The sequence below is a fragment of the Apostichopus japonicus genome, chromosome 3 (assembly GCF_037975245.1).
Source record: "Apostichopus japonicus isolate 1M-3 chromosome 3, ASM3797524v1, whole genome shotgun sequence".
Lineage (NCBI taxonomy): Eukaryota > Metazoa > Echinodermata > Holothuroidea > Aspidochirotida > Stichopodidae > Apostichopus > Apostichopus japonicus.
In genome coordinates this window covers 5,050,001-5,061,745 of record NC_092563.1, presented here as the reverse complement: position 1 = coordinate 5,061,745, position 11,745 = coordinate 5,050,001, and the positions used below count along the sequence as shown (strand labels likewise).

Sequence of the window (11,745 nt, the reverse complement as noted above, 5' to 3'; positions counted from 1 at the left end):
TTTTTTTTTTTAAAGTAAACCGTATATAATATGCTCTTTAGTTCATGGGTGTATAAGACCTTGCTGAATTCGACTCGCATTTGGAGACCGACTTGCATGGTATCGATTTAAGACCGACATTTGATTTTCAATTGAGGATACCTCCCCCCCCCCCCCCCCTGCGCCCCTCCAAACACACACCCGTAAGTATACCCTTTAATACCGCCGCTTTAATATAATTCGATTTAGAGTATATAGGGACGGTTCAACCATGATTGCCTTCGAATTCGTTCTACATTGAGAAGGTGTTACTACTTGCATTGTGTGTATGTTTGATGTGCATTGTTGTCGTATGGTGCTTACGTGGTGAACTTCTTTGTGGTGCGTTAATGGAATTACGCGAAAAAACAATTAATTAGAATGGTTTTTGGGCTGTTTTTACACTAGACATAATACAGTGGCTGTGCATATGTGTCCTCTACGAACGTTATAAAATGAGCTTGCGTTATACGTTAACAATCTGTATATTTAGCAACACTTACCGGATTTCCAATTAGAAATGGTAAAATGAAACTTGACTGAACAAAATTTACAGAATAAACAAAGAAATCATGACTAAAAACCATCCTTATACTTTACGGAAAATCCAAGTTCAAAGTCGACAATGACTGACTATGCTATAACGTGTTTACAATCACGAATATGACAGAAAATACCCAAACACTGACTGGTCAATTTGAACAACACGTTAAATTTGACATTTTGGGAACAGTTTGCGAAGGAAGGAAGGACTCGAAGTGCTGAGGTCACTGTTCTGAATGCCCTTGTTTCAGGCAGGTTTCGGTTATGTCTTACAATGTTGATGCTAACTAAATTACAGCCAAATACATAAATGTTGTTACCTATATTTTTATATCCCATTAATGGATTTTGGCAAGTAGCTGCGTCCATTGTACATGCAGACAAATCAGTAAAAACTGCTGCAAAAGCCTTTGGCAGCCATTTTGTTTTTGTTTTTTCATGCTTAGTAAGCGTTGTTTGATTTTGATCACATGTAACTATATAGCAGCTTCCATATGGTTTTCAAAGTTGAGATGTATGATAAATAGGAAGACAGATATAAGTAAATCTACATGTTATTTTGATAGATATATCACTCGCTATATGTTTTTGCGAAGAACAATGGCTTACACAACTCAAACTGTTGGTGCAGTTCTTTCCCTTTTGAATTAGTGGTATTTATGTATATCACTGCAGTGTGAATATATATTTATTTATATTTATATATATATATATATATATATATATATATATATATATATTATATATATATATATATATATATATATATATGCGTGTGTGTGTGTGTGTGCGTTAAATGCCATATAAAACACACTAGACGTACATATATTGAACAATGATATAGATGTATAGGTGTCTCATGTTATAAGCTGTACACTAAACAGATGGGGCTGCATTAACGTCAAAGACACATCACAAAATAAACATTACTGTGGTATATATATATATATTTTTCCTTTCCTATATCCTAATTAAGTTGCCTGATTTTGTATATAAAGTAGAGCTGTATATAAATAGCAATACATTTTAACGAACGTATACAGAACACGAGGAACATCTTACACGAGAGTAGAAGCCTGCAAGCAATAAAAAACAACTTTCTGTTCTTTTAAGAAACGTCTTTGCTTTCAAGAATGGCGGAAATGAAAATTTTTTGGTACAGTTATATTACTTGAAAAGGCACTTAAAGGTATATATATGTACTATCAATATTTCCACGCCACCCCTTGATCCGGTCCCATTCTACGGCCCTAAAAGTGGGTTGAAACATTCACGAGGACTTTTCAAGAGCAAGTTCTAGTCCTCCGAAATACAAAATAAATGTTTATCAAGGATTATTCTGGTGTTGAACGTGGTGCTCTGTTGTTTGAATTAACTTAAAGGAACATATTTTAGTTGAGTTATTAAAATTTACAAAACAATGGATTAACATTAAAATTCTGGGGATTATAACATATTTAAGACTTACATTCTAAAATCTCTTTAATAGTGAATATAATATTAACATTAACTATTAACAACTCTAATTACTTATTTGGGGGGGGGGGGAGGACCCAGAGTTCCGACAGAAATTCTAGTTTCCAATGTGTTATAAAATCATTTAGGGTGCACAATTGTCAAGAAAAGGAGAGAGAACTTGTTGACATTAAAACATTCGTGATGTTATCATTTGATTTTACATTTGTTCACATCATGACTTTCACATAAGATGATATTTTAATGATTCAATTACCGACATTTTTAAATATTATAAGATGATGCATCATAATCAAATTCATAAATTTATAAGATTATGCATCATAATCAAATTCATAAATTTGCTTATTTTCTTATAATTGTTTTGTGATTTAACTTCCTTCTTCTAGGTTATTATTATTATTATTATTATTAGTTATATTATTATTAGTTATATTATTATTATGATGCTTATTATGATTATTATTACAATTATTATTATAATCATCATCATCATAACTATCATCAACATCATCATCATCATCATCATCATCATCATCATCATCATCATCATCATCATCATCATCATCATCATCATCATCATCATCATCAATTTGATGACATCAAAATCAGTGTATACTTCCAAAAATAAAGATATATAGTTGTATAAATCTAATTCACAATGAATTTCAAAGACTTTCCTTCTTTTCTTAATGGACACATATCACAAATGAATGTTGTTTTGGAATAAATGTTACGGGAAAACAAATTAAAAATATATTTTGGTGCCATTTTTGTTGTTGTTGTTTCTGTTGTTGTGTTTATCTTTCAAACATATTGAGAAACCAAACAGATTCTAACGTTTGTTGCAGCGACGATTATAGAAATAGAGTTTTAACCCTTTCATGGAGGAAAAGTATAGTCTTCAACAGTTAGCACTAGACTTCAAACACACTCTATAGCATGCAGCTAAAACTACTGTTAAAACTGCTCATGTGGAGAAAAAAAATGTGGAAGATACTCTTAGCTTGATCAATAAAATCTTATTTAGAATGATAGTAAGATGTAGTACAGCGTTGACAAAATGTATGAGACTTGCTCACCAGATGCAAAATGAATTCCATAAGATACTATATAACACTTTTTTATATAACATGCAGTTGAAAATACATTATATCTTTCCATTCGTACCCTTACATTTTGGAGATTAACCTCCCCACTATAGCCCCCAATCCCCCCCCCCCCACACACACACCCCCTATACCCTTTCCTTTTCTCTGATTCTCTCTAAATAATAAATGCTCATTTGGGAAATATGGATTTACTGCAATACGGTATGCACATATAGATAAAACCGTTTTTTTTTTTCAGTTTTTTTTTTCAAAGTACAAATTTATGTACACGAGGGTTGGTTTTCTACGGTGACTCTTCTATAGTGAGGAGGTGATTTTGCCCTCTGATCGGTTTCGAATAAAATCATATATTTTACACACTGGGTATATGAAACACCAAATGTCAAATTGTGGAATACATCATTCCAAGGGACTTCCTCTTCAGTATATACAGAGACGATTTGACGAAAAGGTCACGTGGCAAGCAATCACTTAATGTCAACCCTGGCTGTTTTGTGTATGTGTGTGTGGTTTTTTGTCGACTCAAGGCAAATTTAAGAGCCCTTCTATATACCAACCTGTCAATGTTTTTAAGACCAAAAGACATATTAATATGTCTCCTCTTTGTGCGACAAGGGAGTGTGATAAATATAGCCACTTCAAACCGAACTTTGAGAGATTAAAGTCGTAGCATATATGAATGTCATATATCAATGAATATTTAAAAAAAAAAACCATATGATAATATATGCATTTATATATAAACATATCATAAGTGTTTTATGCCGCAATATATATTAATAAAATGTATAGTTAAATAAAAAAAAATGTACGGATAACACGGGATAAATTAACAATGAAGAAGAAAGGAAGAAAGCATGTAAGATGTAGCGCGTTGGAAAGAACCCCCCCCCCCCCTTTCCCCTCTCGATACGGAAAAATATTGAGTGTAATTAGAAATACAGGCAGCGTGAATTATCGTCTGCAATAAATCATACTGGTTTACGAGCAAAACATATACGTGTTTACATCTCCATAATTGGTTAACGCAAAAAAACCCGCGCACGAGGCTTTTCTGACATTTTCAGTAATTTTTATCCTGCTTTTCGAGTCATTTTTTACCCGTTAAATTTGTTGCATTGGTGTGGGTAAACCATGAAGATGAGAAATGGCCGGGGCCTGGCCGGTGGAGCAAGGGGGGGGGGGGAAGGAGAGGTTATGTTTTCATAGCTATACTATAGCCTTGCCGTACAAGATTCCTATTTTAACTGATTTTTTTTTAGTTTTGTGACTAACAGTGTTGATTTAGGGAGGTAATGGGGGGGGGGGGAGGTGGGGCTAAGTTTTGGGGGAGACAATAGTATATAGACTTTGAACAAGGAAAAAAACAGGGGAAGAGTGGTGGCAAAATGACATTTATGAATGAAAGTAAGGTAACCAAGTTAGCAGAAAAATGTCATAGACCTTATGAGGGGGAGGGGGGGTGAACGATAAGAGGACAAATAATGGCAACAATAAGCAACTACACGGTATACTTCCACTCCTATATGGACTAAATATCACACTATAATACTAGCGGACAACTTTGCATGTGAACCTCCCAATTATTTTTCTTCGACGTTCAGTTTGTTTTGAATGTATATATGCGAATGATTCTAAGAAGCTCAGTTTCGTAACGACAGCGACCTAAAGAATCCTTTCGTGTAATGTTGGCTTTAAAAGAGATTTATTTCAGACATATTGGACTTAAAGTCTAACAGTTAAGTATGTCCATAAAAAGGCAGAGAAAGGAAGAGAGAGAAAGAGAGAAGAAGAAGAAAACATGATATATAAGAAGAACGTCGAAGATAACGTAATGTGTTACCTTGACAATTCAGTGTATTCATGACGTCAGAATTTTTGCATAGTTACTAAATATCTGCTTAAAGTGACTGCAAAATTAGTTTTATTCGATGAGAAGTACATCAGGATTATACATAAAAATATATTGACTGTATTCGTGAAAGATAAAAACTGTATAGTATTGGTTAGAGCATGGAGCTATAAACAGAGATCCCTCCCAATATATAGGTATACCTACGTCATTCATGTACAGTACCAACAATGCCGAGTTTAAACAATAATAATTTTGAACCGATTTTCTAATTAATTTCTTGGTTTGATTCGATACTAAATCCAATTAAAGATCGACAAGTTATAGATCGACAAGTCACAAGCTTGAATTTTTCCAATCTGTGATTATGAGCCGTATGAAGAAATATATCGATGTGATTGCTGGAAATCAAGCAAATTTATTAACCCTCTCTTTCTTTCAGGAATATAAAAAAAAAAAAAATTTGTTAATAAACCAAAAATCCAATTGTCTTATAAGGATCTGCTTGTGGTTAGGACAAATTGCTTGGTAATATTGCTGGAAGTTAACTGAATATGATGGTCAAAACCACACCTTCGTTGCATTTTCCATCACCGTGAGATACGAACATTTTTCACATTTGGTGATAGTTTGTTAATGCATCTGGCAACAGTAGAATGACAGATGTCATTTTGGCCATTTGAGCTGAAAATGATTTGTTTTTGCTGAATAATATTTCAAACGTTTATCAACAGAGGAAAGTAATGTTTCTACAAATATATGCATGTTTATTAAATTGTCAAAACAGAGAACATTGACAGTTAAATAACGCCACCTCACACGGTCCCGTACCCCACCTGCTCCCTCCCCTTCCCATCCCCACCGGTCCGCTGGAATACAACTGAATTATGGGCTTATCTCACCGCTGGAATATAGTCTGTGTTGACACATAACACGTAAAGTAACGATAATGACAGCGAAGTGCGCAATGGTTCCTCGGTGCATTGATTGATTTTTCCCTTATGGTTTTTCGTCCCTCTCGAGGTACGCACGTGCGTAAATCCAGCTGGCAGGACCCTGGTAAAAACCAGGGATATGCTACACAATCCGATCGTCTACCTCAGTCCGTCGCATATATTTCATTCAATTTATTACAGTCTTTCAGGTGTATATATTATACCCTATACCCGTTCGAATAGTAATGAAACCCATAGCGTGCATATATATATACCGTTTCTCCTCAGGGTATAAAGAGAACACTTTCTCTCGCTTTAGCTGAAAGTGTATCCGTCAAATTTACCCGTCCATATCCCCGGGATGGATATTACATCTGTAAAGCACTCTGATTGTGTCCAGGCGTAAATCCATAATTTTGTTAGCTAAGAGTATAAAACTGAATACATATATATAAATTAGAAAAGATCGTCAGTTTTCTTCGAAATTGAGATCGTTTAAGGTGAGATTGATCGATTTACTTTGTCAAATAATACCCCCATGTATGTAACAATTCGTCCTGGTATATCTTGCAACGAGTTGCTTCTCTGTATTATCTGTTCATAGTCTTGAGCTTATTGTACACCACCTCACAATCTCCCCCCCCCCCCCAACCCACTTCACCTCTCGTTCAATCAATAAACTGTTGTGCATGCAGGTATCAGCTACCCACCAAGCCGCGAAGCTGCACCCATAGGACAAAAACGGATAAAACTGTAAGTTGCTATTTTAAGTATCGCGTGCAGTAAAGATGTATCAAGTAGACAGTTTGCTTAGTCATATATCAGAAGTGTTGTGAGTTCATATATACGGGTACTTTTATATTATAGAATCATTTTCTGTACTCCTATTCATCAAGATTTGTATACACTCTCGAACTCGGTGCATCTTGGCGATGTAAGTACAAAATCTTGTGCCATAATTAGCACTGGTATATATTACGCGATTACTCGTTTGTATATATACTCTCATTCCTAACGTATACTCATACTAAGGATAATCCTATACTCATAGGCGTAGGAGCCCAATTTGATTTGGGTGGGCTGTAACGACTTGCCCGAAAAATATATCCAAAATTTTTCACGCGCTCCGCGCGCGTTCAACATGTTAATGTGCATATCATATAGGCATGCATGGGTTATTGCCAATAACATACAATCATTTGCCGTGTTATTACTCTTCTGTATTGGTTATAATTATTGGCCGGCGAAGTCATTACAATAATAATGATCATAATAATATCAGTTTAACCATTGAAAAACACATTGCAAGTTATTTTTCTTTCGGTAGGTGCCCGAAAAATTCTCAGCATATTGCCCGAATTTTCACAAATTTTTTTGGTTGGCTGCAGCCCCCAGGCCCCCCGCCCACGCCTCCTACGCCTATGCCTATGCCTATACTTGAGATTACTCGAGCTCTAGTCACTCATATACCCATTATACTTGATATCTGACTTAAATAACATTAAGTGACTTTCAAATAATACACTCTTACATTTGATGAATTATGAAAAGATTTTGTCAAGACGCCACAACATACGATCTTAATTATTTATATCATAAAGTAGCCTATACTTGAGATTACTCGAGCTCTAGTCACTCATATACCCATTATACTTGATATCTGACTTAAATAACATTAAGTGACTTTCAAATAATACACTCTTACATTTGATGAATTATGAAAAGTTTTTGTCAAGACGCCACAACATACGATCTTAATTATTTATATCATAAAGTAACTGTGCGCATGTATATGGGATGGGATAAATTATCTTACATATTGAACACGTAGCCTATACCTTTCATTCAAAATGGCAGTCAAATGTTATACACTCTTTTGTGCAAACCATGATATTTGCGAGTACATCATGTTTGTAGTCGTACCATTTTCTTGGAGCTGAAAACGGGAAATTTATGGAGTGTCCTTTACTTATAAATGATGCAATAAATCAAAGAACGCATGCGCGTATATATGTAAACAGTGCTGGCTAGGCGTATGCGAGCTACACAGATTGAACTAAATACTTGTATACGTGTTAAAGTGCAAGGTTCTCTGGTCAGTGACTCGTTTTGGTGGCTTCTTTTTGCTCTTTACGTATCCATTCGATGTGACGTCGTACTGGAAGATGGACTCCCTGGTATCAAGAATACCCACAATATTACCTTTCCTGGTTCGAATATATAGTAATGCAAGTGGATAAACTAAGAATGACTCAATCAGCAGAATGAGGGATTGGTAGCCTATTGATGCAAAAAAAAGACAGAATAAGAAGGGAACTTCAGAAAGACGTTGAAAGTCAATATAAAAACTATGAGCAAAATTAGTAAAGTATATAGTCCATAGAAATATTCATGTAATTTGTTAAAGCGAATTTGAGAAAACGAAACAGTGATAAAAGGTTAATAAAGAAAAAACAACGAGCATATATATATATATATATAAATATATATATATATATATATATATATATATATATATATATATATATTCTTATATGTATGCAAGCTCACGGTTCTGGCAAGCTTGAATCAAGGTCATACTCGAGCCTCGAGGTATTAAGTTCTGGTGTCGTTTTTCATACACTCGTGAGAATAGATTCGTTGGCTCAGAAAGATTGCTAAGAACTGATGGGGAATGCGTTTCTCCACACAATCACGTTTGCATGTCATGATCTGAACATTGAAGGATGTTGCAAATAATAAACATTTCTTTTTCCAATTGACGTTATTTGAAGTACATTTCTCAGAATTGTTGCATCACAACTTTACTGCAGAATAATTACACAGTCATTTCTTTCTTTTTGTAGGGAAAAGGTTTTGTGACGACAAAAATCCCTCTGAAAAATCCAAAAGGATCTTTTGTATATAGATTCCGCATTAAAATGAATGACGGTTTGATTCAAATTTCAAACCGGCGGTGCTGGGGGTAATTTTCGTACATTGACCCCAAAAAAGCTGGGCTATACAACTTTTCCCCTCAGTATAATCCCCGGCTCTAAACACACCTCCCGACCTCCTGTCCTCCCTTCATATGACAACATGTGATACCGCATTAAGAAACAGTGCATAGAACTGAAAGTCTGAAACTGAATTGAAACCCCCACACCTCCCAATTCCCTCCTATACACGAAGAGAGCCCTCTGCATATGCTTACACTCAAATGTGTAACTATTTAAACAAATGTACTCAAGGCAAAGCCTAGGAACGACAATTGAACCACTTGATTCATTCACAACCCTAGGTGCCTTAAATTAGGAAGTTTGACCATGTGATCATTTAACGATTCCCTGCGGAAAGGAATGTATATGGAATTTATTGTGTTAGTAGAACTGTATAGGCCAGAATGCCCTCATAACATTAAATTGACGAAATTTCGACAGGATCCAGCGCACAGATAATTACAACCTCGTGGACTCATTCTACTAAAAAAAACGTTTTAATCTTTCAAAATTTATTTATAATGTGCTATTCAGTTTTCTAAACCAAACACTCCAATCATCCCTCTTCCTCCCAGCCTTGCCTCCCCCCAATAGACCCCCCCCCCCCAACAAAAAGAAAGGCTGCAGTAAATTGTTCTAATACTCACGATTTGCTCTCTGCTCTGTCTTGAAAGGTGGACGGCAGGGTATGACGTTAGCAAAGGTTAAAATATGCAGGAGAGTAATTTGCATATTTGCGAATATCAGTGCTAGTATGATAATGAGATACTTCTGTGTGACGTAGAACTGGGACTGCAGATGTGATTTCGATGCTTTTAATGTTATAGTGAGAGCTACTAGAGCTACGGCACTCGATAGAAGACCAACGCTGTTAAGATACAGAAATGCATCATCCCACGTGATCTGTAAAGTCAAGAAAAACACATGGCCTATTCTATATCAAGCAACAGTAATAATCCAGTTCCACGATGTTTTAGGTTAATTGATCACTTAATGGTTCAAACTAACGTAATAGGGAATTAAAAGATCAATGCTAATGTCGCTTAGCGGCAGGAAATGTGGTCATTATGAATTGTCATAACAACAGCCTACTAAAAAGCTATCTTTGGGAGTTTCCAAGTATTTCCAACAAAAATCGAGTTTATTTACTAAATCTGAACACTAAACAGGGCGAATCAAGACAGAACGTTTATCAAAGGGTATTTTGAGATTTGCTGGGCGGCTTCTATCAGTTTCTTTGGTAACGGTTTTAGTGATCTCATGTTAGCAGATTTGACCCAGAAACCTTTGTGCGACAATTAGTTTTGTTGTCATAAGAACGCGATTTGGGCACTATTATCAGTTTTGTCAGTAACTCTTGAAGCAGTTTTCGCAGAACTATAGTCCGACGAAAACAGCTATCCAGTTACCACTTGAATACATGTTTTATAATTATAAGAATCAATTACTACCAAGCTTCACTAATCCCATTCTTTTACCAGACTTGCTTCTGTCGTAGGTATACGTCTCTGACCTACCGTGACCCACCACTCCATCCTACACATTAGCCCACCTGACCGCTAGTTTATCATGTAGGCATGTGTGTTCCTACACTTCACTCACCAAACTGCATGTACCTCCCTTGTTACCCACCCCCATTTAACCCACAAAATTATGTGCAACCACATTGCTACTCTTCTAAGTAATGATACTTCCTCCCCCATTCCCTCCCTCCCTCCCCACCCACCCGACCCCCCCCCCCCACCCTACCCACTTGTCCATATACCACATAGCATGCACTCCGAACCTCGCTGTTCGTAATACAGCTCCGTATGTGCCGTCAGTCTACCCTTAGCACGATATTCAGTTGACCCCACCCGACAGTTACTAAACATACAATGACACCCGCTGTCACTCTCCGCAAGCATTCAGTGAGTAGACTCACCTTACTACTGTTGTATGTCCCGTTTAACCATAATATATCCTCAATAAATAGAACTACGGGCTGGAGAGTTGCTACCTGAAGAATACCAGCTTTAAGTCGGCGAAAGTTTTTTCTGAAGGCAAAATATTGAGAAAATAGAAAAGGATCTCAAATCATGTCAGTGTAATCGGAGTTTCTTTAGACCAATAGCAGGCGTGGATCCATTGACACCCCTCCCCCTCCCCCACACCACTCACCCACTTTTTAAACCAACAAAAAATATAAGTAGTTATGAGCACAACCTTGTAGAGACCTAATTACATCCTAAATTTACCTCAGATTGCACCATTTCACCTCTAAAACTTTATTTATTGTACAGGGGAGGACCATTAGAACCCCCTCCCCCTCCTCCCCTCTCTCTCTCTCTGTTACAAACATAATGACCATTAATTTTATTTACTCAATTGTATAGAATTCAACATATCAGAGACTTGAGCTAGTTGCATTGGGGAAAATTGTGATATCATCGCATAATATAGTATAGACTGATACTGTTATACAAGAATACATGCGATAATCTAATGTTTCAATATGTTGCATAAGAAGATAGAAAGGTCAAATAAAATACATCTCAGACTCTCTGATTCCTAATAATGGTCCATAAAGGTGCAAAATAGTGATAAACCTCTTATCGGATTAGCAAATGAGCAATGCATGCATTGTATTCAAACTTTTAATGCAATGTTTCCATGGTGACGTAAAATAAGCAAGACAACCGTCACTGAATGTTAGTACCATCAAATCGTGTTTCTGGTATCGTTGCCAACATATCGTAAACAACCACCTTAAGCCAATCAAGTCTTCGAACCACCCTTTGGTAATGACTTCATTCGTAATGCAGGCCAGCCAGACAAAAAAAGCCAGCACC

At 36.2% G+C, this 11,745-nt stretch overlaps 1 protein-coding gene across 1 annotated transcript in view; it reads right to left on the bottom strand.

Moving 5' to 3' along the window:
- Nucleotides 1-4,956: 4,956 nt before the first annotated feature.
- The window catches only part of LOC139961133 (organic solute transporter subunit alpha-like), a 15,482-nt gene continuing 8,693 nt past the window's right edge, over nucleotides 4,957-11,745 (bottom strand). The window contains exons 6-8 of the mRNA XM_071960053.1: nucleotides 10,839-10,950; nucleotides 9,562-9,817; nucleotides 4,957-8,216 (exon numbers count right to left, since the gene is read on the bottom strand). Coding sequence (XP_071816154.1) covers nucleotides 7,993-8,216; nucleotides 9,562-9,817; nucleotides 10,839-10,950 — 592 coding nt within the window. The 3' untranslated portion in view covers nucleotides 4,957-7,992. The remainder of the gene's footprint in view (nucleotides 8,217-9,561; nucleotides 9,818-10,838; nucleotides 10,951-11,745) is intronic.